Here is an 18051-nt window from a genome sequence, read left to right as displayed (position 1 = left end):
GAAGACCAACCACATTTTTTACATAATAAATGTTTAAAAAATAAATTAAATTTTACTAATAAAATAGCTTTCTGTCTCAAAAAGCATATAATAAACAAATAAATTGTATTAATATAGACACAAGCAGCAATGAACAGGGTCCAAGCAGACTAAAGTATCTGGAAGCTTGTTAAGAAACAAGCATTGATAAGACACACAACATGCAGTCATCCTCACACCTTCTTACAAGTTGTGGCAATCACATCAGATGTGCAAAACTGGGGTATTTTTAAAACTTAAAACCCTTACAAAAGTCAAAACATCATTCTGCTAGTTTCATATGTTTTGCCAAACATTGTGGTGATGTTTCATCAAACACTGAGCAAAAAACAAAATGTGTTGAGCAAATTACAGCAAGAAATTAACTATCACCATTTGACTGATTTGAGCACAATTTGAACCACCTGATATTGATCATCTACAGAATGTCTGTCTTGATTTTGGTCCCATTTGAATGAAGACAGATGTTAACTGATTTTTTTATTTTTTGCGCAATGAGACAAACTTTAGTCACAATTCAGCAAATGTGCTGAAGAAATTTCAGTTCTGTAGGATGTACGGCTGATTTTCAGAAGTTTAAATTGTGAAATGCCTGGAAATTAAGATTTGTTGTAATAAGTCACACCCACCTTAATCAGTTATTAACAGTTTTCAAGCATCAGCTGAGTCATGGCGCAAAATCATGCAAATCAATTTTTTGATGAATTCATGCAGCCAAATACAAGATATGAACTTTTCATATTTGTGGCACCCTCTTAAGATGAAACACAATGCACTGCAAAGAAGAGGGATGAATGCACAATACACGCATTAAGTTTCATTATGATGTAATTAATTAACTATTGATAATGAAAATAATTGTTAGCTGCAGCCCAACTTTGAAGCATAAGTGATTATTTCTTCATTTTCATCCTCCTTGTGAGCTGTTGTAATTATTAGAAATAAATCAAATTAGAAACTTAAAAACAAAACATAGTTTTTAACAGAATTGTTTTCACTGGATTTTATATTATAATAGCATAAATCAGATAATGATTAAAAATAGATGTGAGCACCACAGAAGAAGAAAACAAAGATAAGAGTGGATAGGACTGTAACAAGACACACAAGGACACAATAAAATCACACAGAGCAATAGTCTTAGACCTTGAATTTATTAAGTTAAATGTACAAAAGATCAATGACTTGATACATTTCATGTTTCAAGGCTTTGTCATTAAGACAAAACAAACTCTGTCCCAATCGAAAGCCTTCCAGCCTTTTCATACTGCCCACCAGCTCTCAAAGAGACAATCATACATACTCCTGTCTAAATCACAGTACAATCTACTGCATAACATAGCTATTTCATCAAATAGATTTGTATATAATGTAAAGAAATTTCATACAAAAGTGCAGAACAATATGTATTTACAGTATAATCTTTTTTTTTTTTCCATATAAAAGAACTTCAGCAAATCCTGTGTGTGCTCTCTACTGAACAGCTGCTCACCTTATTAAGAAGCTTTCCGCTTTGGCAGTGAACATTTGTGGTTACAAGCAGACTCAGATAAGGCACTGACAAGGGTCGAAAAAAGATTTGATCATTCTTTAAGTGCCACTGTATTACAGCTAGCCACTACACCTCCAACAGCAATCTCCCCTGGTAAAGTTTCATCTCATCACTTTAAAGAATACAGCATTCCGCTCCGTCTAGTTCCAACGCGACCCTTTTTTTTTTTTTTTTTTGGCAACTTGTAATATTTATCTCACATGACATTACACAGAGCGAGGTGTGCTGTCAGTAAGTGACCCATTCATATAGTGTGGGAAGCAAAGTAAAGGCATGGGGTGACTGGATTCATACGACAAAATCGAAAATGAGACGCTCACTGTACTTCAACCTAATTTCATAATGCTTGTCTTACTAACACAATGTGACGTCAATGCATCTGATTTGGTCTGTGCAGTCTACTGTGCACGAAGCTGCCATAACATAGAAAAGGCTATAGGGCTCTGAGGTGACAAAACAATCCAACATGACTAATACTGCACATTAAAGGAATAGTATGCATTATTTGAAGTGGGGCTGTGTGAGGCACTTATCCACAGTTAGCAGCAGTAAACCAGGAACTCCTGTGTTCTGCAAGTAAAACGGCTGATTTTGTGAGTCTGGTTGAGTGATATTTGGCCTCTGCAGGGTTTCAAGAGGTTTCAACAAATTACATTTAAGAATTTTTAAGACCATTATGAACACAATTTAAGACCTATTTCACATCCATACTGGCAAAACAGTATGTGTGCTAATCTTTTAATTAATTAAATGTAAATTAAACTCTCAATAAAATTAAATTAAATTGTCCTTTCCTATGATAAATTCTCACCAGACTGCATACAGTAGTTTGCATTAGAGATTATGTTGGTTTTGTTTTCTAGTTGTTACAGCGTGATCAATAGATGTTTCCCCAGAACACATTTAAAAAGAAACTTAAGTTAATGCAACTAATTAAAATTAACATTAATGTCATAGTCCAGTCAATTTTTGAAACCTGTCAAAATTGTATTTAAGACAATTTAACACATTTTAAGTTCTGATAACTGGATTTCAGGCTTTTTAAGGACCCACAGAAACCCTGTCATATAATGGAGGTTTCCCGTTGGAAAAAAGGTTGCGCCACTCCTGTGGATTCCTCAACGCTGACTACGGTTAAGTACCTCATACAAAACCACTTCAAAAAGTCTAACTATCTCTTTAACTTTAGCCTAACGGTGTTGAAAGTTTCTATCTCTGCAACTTTTCTTTGGCCACTTCTCTCTATGGACCCAAGGCTCACTGCATGGGAAGCTGGAATGGATGTCACAGACTCCAACAGTAGTGTTGGTATTGCTTTATAGACATTGCACACTAATGCAAAAGTTTGGTTCTTTTTTTCTTCTTCTTTACATCAGAAACAAACTACACAATTCTCCTTATGAAATTATATAAAAAAATGCTTCAAATAGAAAAATATCTCCTCAGTTGATTATCCTGCATGTTGGAAATGTTTCAATGCATGATATCAAAAGTGCAACATTGACAATCCTTCTAAATGGGCTTGTGAGTGCTATGAAAGTTGGGTAATGCAACCCCCTAAAAAAAAGACATTCTTACTTACAAATTCTTATTGTAAGGCGTTGACGAAAATACATTTACATTTTTTAGGCGACAGTAGAAAACTCATTTGCTAAGATGACTTTGTATGTCTGTCATATAAAAATATTTCCATCTTAATTCTCCTCACAGCTAACTGAGGCTGACGTGTGACTTACAGTGCTGTCACATGTGATCACCAGTCAGTCAGGATTACATCTGGCCAAACCTGGACGCTGTTCTGCGGCAGTAAATGAGTGTAAGGACCCGGAAAGCTTGAGAGGTCACTACTCTCTGACTTGGGTCTCTTTTCCTGCTCTGGTTAAAGGACAGCAGTCTGTAGCCGGTGAGACTGCTAAGTGCTTTCTTGTCAGTTCCCTCTTGAGGGAACAACACTGCGACGCCTTGGAGGACTCTAGAGGTCTGACGCAATCACCCCGGCCTCTCTGTGAAAAATCCGAGTTGAGCTAGTTGGTGAGAGATGCAGGGGTCCTGACAAGGCCGGCACTGGTGATAGATGACAGGGCAGGAAGTTGGAGTGATGCCGAGCCCTGGAGCCTGGTGACGAGGAGGAGGGGGCCCTGGGGACGGGGCGGGCCGGAGAGAGGAGGGGAGGCGCCGGGGCCGGGGAGGCCTCCCAGGCAGGGGAGGGGGCGGGGGGGTCCGCGGGGGCCTCAGAAGCTGCCCTGGACGAATGGGTGGCTGAGCAGACCGTCCGCGGTGGGCCGCCACTTCTCCTCCACGAACACCTGCCGCAGGAAGTCCCTGCACGCCTCAGACACGCCCTCGGGGAGCATGGGCTTCGTAGGCTGGGTGGCAATTTTAAAAATGGCTGCCATGGCCTCGTACTCAGCCCACGGAGGCTTCTGGGTCAACATTTCCACAACAGTGCAGGCGACACTCCTGAGGACAAAGAAGATCCAACAGAGCTGGTTGATTATCAGAAGATAATACCAATAAAAACAATAACACCAACATTCTCTGTAATATAGTTTTACTGCAGTATCATTACTGTATTACTTTTTCAACACATGCAATATTACTTTTCAGTATCAGATGCAAAATTGTATGTTTAATATCATATAATGTTGCATACATACAATATTACTTTGCGTTATTATTAACACGTATGGTATTATGTTCAGTATCAGATTACTTTTTTTTTACTTTTCTCCATATAGTTTAACGTGTTGTTACGTTTGTATGATTGTCCTTTTCCTTCATGGTGAGATACACATCTGACAGAGTGAGGCTTAGTGTGATGTGGGTGATGTGGTACTGCATGTTTTAACATGCACTGTTTTCACTGCTGTTTTTATTTTCACCTCATATTTTTATCTCCTTTTTTGTCCAGTTTTTTTTCTTCATCTTGCTTATTTCTATGGTATGTTGAACAGCCCATTAAACAAAATAAATTAATTAGTTGTCAAGGATTTATTAAATTGTTGGACTGCTTATTTATGCATCTGAAAAGCAAAGAGTCTAATTTATCTAGATAGATAGATAGATAGATAGATAGATAGATAGATAGATAGATAGATAGATAGATAGATAGATAGATAGATAGATAGATGTTAATATTAATGTAACTTGACACAGCAGCATTTTACAGGCAGACTTGGGTCAAGAATGAGCTTTCATGCTTTGTTCACGTTCTTTAACATAGTCCAGTCTTCTAAAATTGACCATTATAAGCCTCCAGTGAAAACCTGGTTTGTCTCTGGACTATGTCAAAGAACGTCAGCATGAAATTAATTTGGTCATTTTTAGGTTTTCAGATGAACTGAAGGATTAAGTGCTCTTCTGTGGGTTTAGAAAATTCTCCTGTGTCTCAGGCTAAAATAAATCCCTAAAAATAATTGAATTGAATCTTAAAAAAAAAAAAGAAAAAAGAAAGAAAAGTTGACGTTTTAGAGAGGGACCTGACTTCCATTGGGCAGCAACAAAATGCAATATTTACTGCAGGGCTGTTGCCGTGGATTGCATTATATTTTACTGGTGTTCAAACTGAGTTCTTCTCTTCAGCTTTTTTGTTAAGTTAAAATTTCTGCTCTGTAATCTTAATTTATAATAGCATTTATATCCCGGTGGCTGGTATGTATTTGACGACTGTAACTGGTTTTGGGTTATTTCCCAGTAATACAGTATTTTTGTTGAACTAAACTTCATTGCTTCATGCATTCTGTATTTGAATTATTTAGGCACAGAGCATTTTGTTTGAAAATAAAGAAGTCTAACATATATAAAAAGGTCTAATTCATTTAACTTTTTAGTGCCCCTGGTGCAGAACAGTGGGTGGAGAGAAGCAGAACTGCAGTGATTAGCTGATTAATTGATTAATCTATGTAAATAAAATTATTAGCCAACTATTTTGATAATTGGTTAAACAAAAATGTCCACCATTTACCAGTTCCAGTCTCTTATATGCAAGGATATGCTGCTTTAGATCAAAAATGGAGAGTTCTGGGGTTTGAGACAAAAGAATTTGGGAATTTGTGGTGAACATTTTTTCAGTCATCTGGCATTATATAGACCAAACAGTGAATTAATTATTGATCAGAGTTGAAGCCCTGAGAGCTTAAATACTTGCAGAGTTGCTATATTATGTTGTATTAGGCCAACATCTTATTGTAAAGGTGTTCATGATAATTAATTCATCCCTGCCTTGAATTTAGTACACAAGCTAATATTTCTGTCTTGATTTAAAATAGTATTCATATCTTGGGGAGTTTGCTTATGTGCAGTACACACCACCAACACTGCTGTTTCAAAAATATATTGCTTTACCACCAATTTATCGAGGTAACTTTATTGCTTTTACTGCGACAGTGTATCTTCATCCCTGTAATACATTTTTCTGTGCTGCAGCAGTCTAATATCCCCTTCGGGCCTCATTACAGTTGTTCCATCTGATCTTATTCCTTACCATACATCAGCTTTGCGGCCGTATCCCTCCCCATTAATCACTTCCGGGCTCATCCAGTAGGGGGTGCCAGTGACAGACTTGATTCCTGTACCAGACATGCAGATGGTCTGGATACGTTTGCTGGCTCCAAAGTCTCCCAGCTTCACGTTCCCTGACGAGTCTCTCAGGATGTTCGCACCTGGTGGAACGAAAGAAAATGAGCTCCGAGTTATTCAAGAGTCTCCAGAGGACCGACGGTATCCTTCAAGGGACATACTTTATCAGTTAATGTAGTCGGCTGTTACAGTGTGCTCACAAAGAGTCTGTGCCAGAACTTCAACCTGAGGGGAAAGGTGAACTTTTCCTGTGACGGTGATTATGGAGCGCTGGCTGACTTATTTATAAAATGTCAAAATATACCTTTTAGCAAACTGTATATAAATACCACATTGACTCAACTCTACAACTACTGAAGGTTTCACTTCTCTCAGGGCCTTTCGACAGAACTAGTTAAAAGTCAGAGCTGCAATAACAATATAACTTACACTGACTTATTATATAAGTACCTACCTTGTTTTTTTTTTGTTTCAGAGGTAAATTAGTAAAAATGTTAACAAATTTTTTAAGCGTAATTCATGACATTGATTGTATTGTAAATCCATTTTTTCTGTGTAAAGGGCATAAAGTTGATCATACTGGTTTTAAAGTTAAGTATTCATTAGTTTTAATACATCAGTTTACTCAGCATTAAATAATGATTAACAATTATTTTTTTTAACCACTTTCCTGGTCAGCCAAGGGAGTTATTAGATTTATTATCCCAACATGCCATGTTACTTGAGCCCTGACACTGAACCAAACACTATCATAACATCTTAGCTGATAACTCATTATACCTTATTTTGGACAAAACATCCCATGTTTCAGTAGTGACCGTTTCAGCAGAGATGATTTTAATGCTGACTGTTCGCTGAATGAATTAAGTGTCTGTTTATGAGTCACAAGACATCATTGATAATCTTTTAGAAGAAGCAGATGTTAAATTGAGTAATATGAACTTCTGTTTTCAGGATAACGGGCTTACAGACAATTCACAGTAATAAAAAGCTGATCAACTTAAAGTGCAGGACTCGTTGTTGCTTGTTGTCTTAAAATTACAATGTTGCACTGCAGACTTATATGTTATATTCATATATTAAATATAATTTCAGCCTATTAAATATACAGTCTATGACTTGGACTGCAGTACTCATTGGAGTTAGAGTTCAGTGACTGCTTTGCTAGATTCCATTAATATATTGCTAAATTTTACCACTACAAATATTTTCTCCTTCTAAAAGATTATTAATGATTTGTTACGACTCATAAACAGACAGTAACTCATTCAGCATTAATTTGAACTGTAATTAACGTGAAATGCGCAAACAATAAACAAGTTAAGTTGCTGTCAAAGAAGCGAGTATTTTTAATCTTGGCATGTCTCCTTAATTTCTGGTGACATATTGTGGTCTTTTTATAATTTATTACAGTGACTATATTACAGATTTCTTCTGCTTTTTAGATGTTTTTTTATTTGGTTAGGGGGCTGCAGTTTGCACCATGACCCATCACGTAACACGAATCAGAAAGTGAAATATTGAAACAACCGTCTGCTCCACGTGGATCTAACCCCAACACCCTTTTTTCCTTCTCCTCCTCCTCCTTTAGTAATTTTCCGACTTGTAGCTGTGTCTATCCCATTTCCTTCAGGCGCTCCACTTGTTTGATCAGTGACTAATGTACACCACTCGCCACTCTCTCTCCACACCCACTGGGAGGATGGAGAAGGGCTTGTAGAGAGGAGACTGAGACTAAAACTCTGACCTTTACTCTTCTCACTTCTTTAAAACAGTTTCCACTGCCCGTACGTTTGTCGTGAGGATGTGAGACTCTCCAATAAATCATGTTAACTCCTTATTTGGCTCCTTAAATTCACAGAAACTTTATAGTCTAATGTAACGGCCGCGATGCCAAGCTCTTTCCAAAAAACCGCATGTGCTGACAGCTCTTTTTACAGCATACAGAAGAGCTCTTGTGCGGTGAGATGAGCACACACCGTATATTACACATGAAGAGCATTTCTAAGTGGAAAATCCCACCCACATATACTCTCTTATTGAGCCTGCCTGTGTCCTGTGAGACCTACTATCTTTTTTCCCCACCAGACGGTATATTTCCCTCTTCTTGGCGGCCGCTGTGCACGAAGCAGTGACTCCCAAAGCTGCGGGCAGCCAAACGAAAGCCTTTCCATCCGGTGCTGAACATTTTTAGCCTGGCCGATTTCGCCAGCATGAAGCCTAATATATCTCAAAGGAGAGTTCAAAATAGCACTTTTTTTCCAGGCTCCTTCAGTAGACGGCGAATAACCAAATGAGGAAATGTCAACCAGAATAAAATGAATGGATCTGTAGTGTTCTCAGCAACAGTTGCTGCAACATGAACCGTAAAGATTTGCGGGCAAGTCTGTGTCTCAGGCGTGGGTGACTATAAATCCAATTAAAATCCCCTCCTGACCTTTGCCAGCTCAAAGTTTCTGGTACCTTTGATGTCTCGGTGTACAATCATGTTGCTGTGCAGGTAGGAGACTCCTTGGAGGATCTGCCTGGTGTATCTCCTCGTCACCTTCTCCGTAAGGGCCCCGTAGGCTTTCAGCTGGTCCTTTATTGAGCCCTGGAAACACAGAAGATCAGTTAGAGAATTAGTGGAACTCAGAAATGGTGATAAAATGCATTTATATTCTTAATATTGGCTGTAGTGTTACCTAATCTTATTGCTACAGCTGTAGCGTATTAAGTTTTATAAGATATGGTTTGGAAGGATGCGTATGATGGATATAAAATGGTTCCCTGTCTGATATTACTGTGATTTTAAAGGGAGAGTTCCCCACAAAAATCAAAAATACATATTTTCCCTCTGCTTATCCACCTACAATGTTTTGGTGATTGTTTTGCCAAGTTTTGGCGTTGAAAATATTCTAAATATAGTGTACACCTAAACTGATATTGATTTTCTGAAGTTCTCTAACTTTTGTTGCTGGTTCTGTCCATAGCAATACATTGTTTAGCTTCCTAGATATTACACTGACAATGGATGAGTGCCTCATACAACCCCACGTCATATAATCTGTCCCTTAAACTGATAATATTGTCACAGCTGTACTGTATAAAATTATACAAGATCTGCTGTGGATGGATCTTTATGGTGGATATAAAACGGTTTAATGTCTGACATAACAACAATGATTTTAAGGAAAATATGGCTGCATACTTGCAACATTTCCCGCTGAATGTTTTATTGTATTTTCTTGTGAAAGCAGCCTCTGAGCCAATTTTTAAGCATAAAAACAAAGTATATAAACATAAAACTTACTGAAAGAAATGTGCTGCATTTTGAGTCCAAACACCTTCAATGTCCTGCATTTCCACTCACTTCCTGTTTTCAGTTCCTCATGAGGAAAATCAGAGGAGTAATCCACCAACACCTGTGACGCAGTTTCGGACTCACACGGAGAAAACTAACCCTCTCCCTCTTCACTTTGAGCTGTCAACAAGACACCTACAACAGCTCTCTGACTCTCAGAGGGACACTTGCCCCCCCCTCCATCGCGGAGGACTGTAAGCGTTATCGGTCGGCCACAGCGGTGCGGTCGTGCCGAGCCGTCACACACACAAACTTGGCTTTGTCACCTCCTCCGCTGCCTCTGCCAGCAAACTCCAGCGAAACATAAACATTTCCAGCTTCCAGACAATGTGTGACTAAGACGCTCAATGCCACTCGGGGGGAAAAAAATAGCCCAGGAAATATTAAAAACAGGCTCAGGGACGGCGTCCACAGGCGACAGCAGCTCATTAAGACGCTCATTTAGTGAGAAAATGATCTCATAAACTGAGCCGTTCTGCTGACATCAACCACTGAGGACATGTTTGTTGACAGCTGGTGACATTTCAAAATTGGTTTTTAGCAGATGTGGTCGGTACGGGTTTGATTTGATGTGTGTCTTAAAGCGTCTGTGTACCTATCTCTACAGCCAGAACAGCTCGAAATATGACATCCTCACATATTATTTGTTATTGTGGCTCAATCAAACTTCAGGGGCTCTTGTGCTCCTTGTTATTAAAGTTTGAATATATTCAAATGAAATGCCCTGCAGAATACACACCCCAGGCATAAACTCCACAAAAATGGTGAGTTTCTTCTGTTCGAGGTCCCGAAGACAGCCGTAGTACTGAACAATCCTCTCGTGACGCAGGTTCTTCAGCAGCTGAATCTCACACTCCAGAGCATTCACCTCCTACAGAGAGAAGGACTTCAATTTAAGAAAAATCTTCACAAATATATAGCAACTTTTATCTCTTTTTGGTCAATATGTTGATAAAACTAGCTAGCATAAAGTTTTGTTATTTTTTTTATCTAACAAGCAAACAATGTAACATTTTCTTAACTTTTTAACTAGCTAGCAAACAACATATCATATTGTGGACTTTTTTTTTTAACCAAGAAAGCAATGTAATGTTTTGTTGACCTTTTCGCTAGCTAGGTAACAATATAACTTTTTTGTTAGCTCTTTAACTAGCTAGCAAACAATTAAATGTGTTGTTAAGGAATACAGAGCACCCATTAACCCTCCACCCCCTCTTATACTTTCAAGATCCCACCAGCATTCAAATGTATTTTTTAGCTATTTATCAATTATAATTTGGTTGAACAAGCATCTTCACATTGATTAATCCATGTAATTTCAGTTTCAGGATTTACTAAACAGCTGGATTTCATTGACTTTGTTGGTGCAACCTGGTCTAAAGAAATATCGACTGAGATTTTGTCGCCATCAAAAACAGAATCATATTTTTGCACCTGCCTTTGCAGAAACAAATATGAAAAACACCCCCCAACAAATTAAACAAAGTTGGGGCCATGCCACACATCAAAAGCAAACAAAAAAAGGATGTTTAACCTGAATCATAAAATCACTGGGTGTTGTACTCTAAAATCTGTGCAGTCAATGACTTCATGCGTTTGCTCTCACCTTGCTGGTTTCTTGACAGTCGGGATCAAAGGGAACCTGCTTGGCGGCCAGCTCGCGGCCTGTGTCGGCATCATAACAGAGGTAGACCTCCCCAAACGCCCCGCGCCCCAGGAGCTTTCCTTGTCGCCAGTTGACTGGAGCTCGCGGCGCTGCAGAAACAAGACACCAGATGATGAAAACCCACCACTAATTCATTCTGTTAGTCAGCCCCAAGAGGCAGACAAATCCACTGTGATATACTGATTTGAGCAAACACTAACACTGAAGCACGGGTCAAAATCCACCACAAAACCCGACTGTAACTCGCACACTAAACTTCACCGAGCCCAGACGTCAAAACCCACCACAGGGTTGTTAAATTATTCCACCGCAGACCCTCGCAGACGTGGAAAACCCCCTGATATGCGAGCAAAACCACGCTCAGCCGAGAATCTGAGCAACTCTCATCTTCACAGACCCAGACTCTGAGACTTTGTTTTGGGATTAACAGGCCTCTTTGTGGCCGTGTTAGACGGCCCGGTCGTGTGTGGGTGAGAAGGACGGTGGAGACTCACACGTCAACCACAGACTGCTGAGTTGAGCTTTCAGTTCATGACGAAGACAATTTCTGGGCAGCGCATCCTGAGCACTGAAGGAGGACAGATGTGAGGCTGTGACAATGTGGATGATAAGAGGGGAATTCTGCCTGTTATGATGTACAGCGTTACTGTACATTAAGTCGACTCCCTCTGACTCCCTGCTGCTAAGAGTTAAAACATGTCTGACAGTCAGTATTTACTGGAAAACACATTATCATTGTTTAGTCTCTGTCCATAATGCCAGAACACATTTAAAATTCTTGTAACTCCACTGTCTTTGACTTTCTTCTTCTTGAATAATTATTTCACAGTTTATGCATCAGTTTAACTTCCTGTTTTTCCTGAGTTTCTTCATCATATGTTTTTGTGGAGCAGACAGGATTCCCTCTGACAAAGGCAGGGCTCTGTCCTTTTTTTGTACGTTAGAAACAAAGTTTGTCTTTTTTTTTATTAAATTAAATTTCATCAGGTTGGTAAACATACCTTTTCATTCGAGCTGCAACAATTTATCAGTTACTTGATTATTAATCACTTATTAAATTAATCGCCAGCTATTTTGATAATTGATTTGAGCAATTTTCAAGAAAAAAGTCAAGATTCTCTGCTTTCACCTTCTTAAATGAGAATATAAAGTGAATGTTAGACACTCTGGACTTGTTTGTTTGGATCACACAAGTTGGAAATGTAATTTCACAAATAGTATAATAATAATATTAGTGTCGCCTTATTTTATCTGCAAATGTGCAGAAATACTGGGTTTAAACACAACAAATAAACATTCAAGACACAAAACTGTACAGCATTTCTGCTGTAATTGGTTACTACTCGATATCTCAACCATAAACCATGAACTTAAACTAAACCTACCCAAGTACTTTTTGTTTACGACACCTACACAACCCAAGTAGTTTCACATGCCTAAACCTAACCGAATTGCAATTAAAAAACAGAAAATAATAAGTCAATTTAACCTAAAAAAAGTGACACTGAGTGCTACTGTGCTGAATCAGATTCAGACACGACCCAGCCCTACTGGGTATCACTTGAAAATGTTTGATATTATGCTGATAGGATACCAGACTCATGTAAGTTCATGTACTCATGTTCATGTTTAATGTCAAAAACGTACAGACACACACAGTAAATGTGGTGGACGTCTAGACATGTATATACATCATGAGGTTTCTAGCACTGGAGCAAAAAGTACTGAGGTTTGAAATCCGGCTCTACTGTTGACAAGCAGAAGGAAACAAGTTTGATCTTTCTTCATTCATGTCTGTGTTATCAGTGAGGGTTTATTTGCCTCATTATCCACAGGAACCAGACTGATACAACACCAATCAACAACAAAGGCCCTGAAATTCTGTTTATCTAAGACTGTTTACATGTTTGGGGTGAAATGTTCCTTTAGTGCTTCTCTGTCCCTTCATTTCTGAGACTTTCAGGGCTCTACTTACACTTGGCTGTACCACGCTGGCAGCTCTTGTCGGCGGTGCGGCCCAGCGAGCGAAGTTCGCTGTACTGCAGCGTGCTGTCTCCATTATAACTGCGTGTGCGACTGGAGGGAACCAGCTGGAACAGGTTCTCCTGCGGCATGAAACTGCGCGGAAGTGTCCTGCGACCTGAAAACACATTTTTAAAAAAAGAAAACAGACATATTATTAATGACTTTACACTGCATCTTTTGTTTGCACTGCGAGTGATTTTCACACAGTTACTTTACAGGTGTTGTGCAGAAAGCGAGCTCTCGGCCAAGACTTTAGGGCCAACCAGAGCAGAGTGCCTCTCGCCACTCTCTGTCCCACTTCCCCTCAGACAGGAAGCAGGGCGCTGTGTTTTTATACAAGTTCGGGTTCACCACAGGGAAACGTAAATCATTGCTAGCCAAGGTTAGCCTCTGAGTAAGCAATTACTAGCAGCTGCCTGGAAGAGCAAGCCAGCACTTCATGTACCGAATCTGTCCAGGCTGAGAACACAAAAATGCACAATATTTAAAAATATTTCATCTGGAGAAGTGGTAGAAATGTGAGGAGGAGCTGTCTGGTAGTGGCGTGTGTGAGTGAATCTGTCAGTGTTGTGCTGTACACATGGTAACATAGCTGTTTAAACAATAGCAGTGTTGTTAATGCTCTAGAAAAGCCGGTTTCTTACGGTCTCCATAATCCTTGCTGCGATTGGGCAACTGGAACTGGCGAGGGAAAGTACCCCCTTTCCCATGGCGACCTGAGGAGGGAGCAACGAGGAAGAGCTGTCAGTCAGGAGGCCTTAACAACTAGAATCACATTGGAGGAGAATAGAAAGCCTTTACTGTCTTTGTACAGAACACAATGAAATTAGGAGCGCTCCTCCTGATCAGTGCAATAAAAAAAGACACAAATACAAAAGATACTCAGGAACAAAAACAACCACAGTAAACAAACATCTACTGAATAGTAGGAAAAAATAGAATAATTAAGTAAGTAGACAAACAAGTAAGTAGAAAACTAGACTAGGGCTGAGTTGCACTCAGAAGGATTAATTTTTGAACCCAATTAAATCATAGTTTAACTTTCAATTATGTTGCCAAAAGTTGTTAATTTATCTTAAAATTAAGTAGTACAAGGTACAAATACAAAAAACAAATACAAGGTTATTCTCTTCATAATATGTGTGTTATTGTGCAGTAATAGTTGCAGTGGTGTGGTTATAATTATTGCACAAGAATAACTGTTATTATTGTACAGGAATAAATGTAATATTGCACTAATATGGATGTATATGCACAATGATAGTTACACAGTGGGTTAGTCATAAGAAGTCGAGTGAATTATTTGCAGTCACAGTACTCCTCAAATTACTGTTTTCTGTTGATTCACGTGTCAAGTTCACTAATGGAGGTGGTTTAATTGCTTGTAGTTGGTCAGAAACACAAACATATTGATGCCTGATAAAGATGACAGAGTTTCACATCTCCACTGATCACATCTGACAGACGCTACACTGCCTTTGCTCGTCTCAGCGTGTCAAATCAAAGTTCAAAAGCAGCGGAATGGAAGGCAGCTTGCTTTCTCACACCGCGAACAGAGCTGTTATGTCGCCTGACTGCAGCCAAGAGAGAAACTGAAAACAGCTCATGTGTGCTAGCTTAGCCTTAGCTCTGAACCCAGTGGAGCAGTAACTAAAGGCAGGTGGGGAGCACTGCTGACGCAGGCGAGCGCTGACACTCACACACACACACACACACAGAATGGAGAGCAGCGGAGCCACTCGCAATTGAAAGCAGCTGTTCTGTCAGATGACTGCCTCCCCTCGCGCTGTTTTTGTGGCCGTATCCCATGGAGACGGGAGTTATTTTTTGTGTTTGGCAGCGCGGGATGGAGAGGAAAAATCTACTCACTGGGAATGGTAAACAAATACTGTAGCCCTCAGCAGGAAGGGCCACACAGCACTACATCTGGGAGGGGGAGAGAGGAGAGCGTGCACATGTGTGCGTGCAGGCACGTGCATGCATGCGTGCTCAAGTCTTCGAGTGCTGCTGCAGCTATATGAAGCTCCCAGTCTGTGTGCACAACGTGCAGCACTCCCTTTTTTTTTTTTTTTCAAAATTTACAGCACGGGGGTGGTGCAGGAGAACAAGAAAATGACCAGATTGGGAGAGCTGCTGTGGTTCCACTGTTCATGGGGATTAGTGTGGTGTTATCTCTCATCCTGCTCCATTTGATCTGCGTTCTGAAGGAAAAGGGGACAGACAGGGAGCCGAGGGACGAGGAGGACTAGACGAGTAAAGACGGGGAAGGGGGGCATCAAGAAGCGAGGAGACAGAGAGGGGAAGTGATCATGAAAAGACAGGAAAGCAGCAATGTCTATGAGGAGCTGGAGTCCGAAAAAAAGGCAGATGCAGAGGGGAGAAAAAGGGGAAAAGGAGATGGACAAAGGGTGCAAAGACAGAGGACAGCAGAGGCTGGAAGTAATAAAGTACAAATAATTCATTCCTGTACTGGAGTAGAGATTTCAGGTATCTGTACTTTACTTCAGCGCTTATTTTTCTGACAACATTTAACTTTTATTACCTACATTTTAACTTAAATATTTGTACTTTCATCTGCTTACATTTTCAAAACAAACTTGTTACTTGGGATTTTTAATGCATTTTCAGGGAATCATTGATAATTTTATATTGCATCATCACCTCCTTCTTTACAGAAAGATTTCAACCAAAATGGATGGGACAATAACACACAGAAAAGATGATTTCTTGGTGTATCTATCAGTGCATATGATGCACAACAGATGCACATGATTCGTGACATGAAAATGACATAAAAGTTAAAAGGGTAGGCAATATGTAATAAATAATACAAAGAAAAAAAAATGAAAGATGTAAAAAAAAAATGTAAAAGACATAACAAGACTAAAACAATCATGTGAGACAAAATAAACCTAACAGGATTAAAGATGGGATGAAAAAGATGGAACAAGATGAAAAATGGTGTAAAGTAATTAACAAGAAAAAGAACTAATGAGATGAAATTAGATTTTTACTTGAGTAAATAACTTGAATCACCACTTTTCCCAGCGTGTTTTTCTTAAACACGTATCTGGATGTCTTGAGTAAAGAATGTGTGTACTTTTGCCACCTCTGGAGGAGAGTAAAGCAGGAAGAGTTATGACGCTATCTGACTCTTCATCTCCTCCCGAGACACATAAAATACAACCGAGATATTAAATATCTTCACAATAACCCATTCCTCATTTTAAGTATTTACTGCCAGATAAAACCATCAAATAACATCATCTCCCTCCTCATTAGTAATCTCAAGAGGGTTTCAGGTAATCTGGAGCCTCACCAACAGAGCCTCAGTTCTTTTCCTGTGAAAGTGCTTGTGTGGTTATAATCACCACAGAACAGACAAAACTTTCTAATAACGAACAAGCTTTTTGCACCTCTCTTTATCTTCCGGTTGGGTTTGAGTCAAGAGCAAAGAAGCAGATTCCGCCTCTCCTTACCTTTGTATTCATAGTTGAGGTTCAGGTAATTATTGTCACGGTTGTTCTGCGAGAAAGGAGGACTGAAATGACAAGAGAACAGGAGGGGGGGGGGGAAGTTGAAAAAACGGTTTGCTATTTCAGTCGGTAATTTCCCCCCTTATCTTCAAACAGAGTCTGGCTACAGCTGCTGCTGGTCTGAAACTTCAGAACTGCCTTGACTGTAAAGCAGCACAAAATGCCTCAAAATGACTTCTGCGTTCAAACTGCTTTGCATTCAGTCACAGTTGATTTTAAACAACAATGTGCTGAATAAGAAAAGATAAGCTGGATGTTGAGAACCTCTCTGCATAAACAATAAGAACGTGGAAGTGAAGTTTGTGGTGTGAGTTTGGTTTTTATCATTAAGGCCGGGTTGCACCAACAAGAATTCATTCTTAAACCAGATTAAATCATAGTTTAACTCCAAATTATGTTGCACAAAACTTTTAAACAAGAGTTAAAGTTAAGAAAGAGTCTATTTATTCCTTACTGTTGTACATGTTCTATTATTTGGCTATATTGCGCAATTAAAGGAGAAGAAATTCTCCGCTGAGAAATCATGACTAGGCTAACAAGGTTAACTAACTCTTTAGCCAGCTAGCAAACAATGTGATGCTTTAATTTTTGCCAGTTAGTAAATAATGTTATGTTTTAACTTTTTCATTAGCTAGCAAACAAGGTAATGTTTAAACTTTTAGCTAGCTGGCCAAGAATGTAGCGTTTTTAGCTAGTTAGCAACAGTGTTATGATTTGGCCCTATAGAAATAAAGCTGAATTGAACTGAATGTGGGCAGGCAAACATGTACATATTGATTAAACTCTATTTCATTTGGGTTTACATAAACAAACTTGGATTTACTAAACTGACATTAGTTTTTAATTGTGCAACAGAGCACGGCTTAATTTTAAATCTATATTTACTCATTTTAGTTTTAGCTCTAGTTTTAATAAACTCTGATTAGAATTGATCTTAGATTAAACTGATCTTTGTTGGTGCAACCCAGTCTAAATGTGTCGATGTAGATCCACTCCCCCCACCCCCAGCCCTCTCTGGCCAGCCCTGACGACCCGACAGAGAGTGACGTCTCTGTTGACCGCAGGGCGGCGCGGGGCCACGAGACCCTGGATAAGGGGCACGCATGCCCGCTCGAAGGGAAAAGTTCCATGCACTGGTTTCCTGCCATTGTTCTGCAGCCTGGAGCCCAGATAAGCCTCGTGCAGGTAGAGCTGTTTCCGTCCTCTCTCTCTCTCTCTCTCTCTCAACCTCGCTCTGGCTCACTTTTCTTTCCCCCGTTTGATTCACATTCAGTCTTTTCACTCTTCAGCCCCCCTTTCCCTTCCACTTCAC

At 39.5% G+C, this 18051-nt stretch overlaps 1 protein-coding gene across 1 annotated transcript in view; it reads right to left on the bottom strand.

Moving 5' to 3' along the window:
• Nucleotides 1-2516: 2516 nt before the first annotated feature.
• map3k22 (mitogen-activated protein kinase kinase kinase 22) overlaps nucleotides 2517-18051 on the bottom strand; it is a 57879-nt gene continuing 42344 nt past the window's right edge. The window contains exons 11-18 of the mRNA XM_084746976.1: nucleotides 16683-16744; nucleotides 13848-13919; nucleotides 13154-13318; nucleotides 11119-11267; nucleotides 10252-10383; nucleotides 8633-8762; nucleotides 6075-6252; nucleotides 2517-4051 (exon numbers count right to left, since the gene is read on the bottom strand). Of these exons, the coding sequence (XP_084603102.1) occupies nucleotides 3823-4051; nucleotides 6075-6252; nucleotides 8633-8762; nucleotides 10252-10383; nucleotides 11119-11267; nucleotides 13154-13318; nucleotides 13848-13919; nucleotides 16683-16744 (1117 nt within the window). The 3' untranslated portion in view covers nucleotides 2517-3822. The remainder of the gene's footprint in view (nucleotides 4052-6074; nucleotides 6253-8632; nucleotides 8763-10251; nucleotides 10384-11118; nucleotides 11268-13153; nucleotides 13319-13847; nucleotides 13920-16682; nucleotides 16745-18051) is intronic.

The sequence above is a fragment of the Lutjanus erythropterus genome, chromosome 21 (genome assembly GCF_056507025.1).
Source record: "Lutjanus erythropterus isolate fLutEry1 chromosome 21, fLutEry1.hap2, whole genome shotgun sequence".
Lineage (NCBI taxonomy): Eukaryota > Metazoa > Chordata > Actinopteri > Lutjaniformes > Lutjanidae > Lutjanus > Lutjanus erythropterus.
This window is presented reverse-complemented; position numbering and strand designations above follow the sequence as displayed.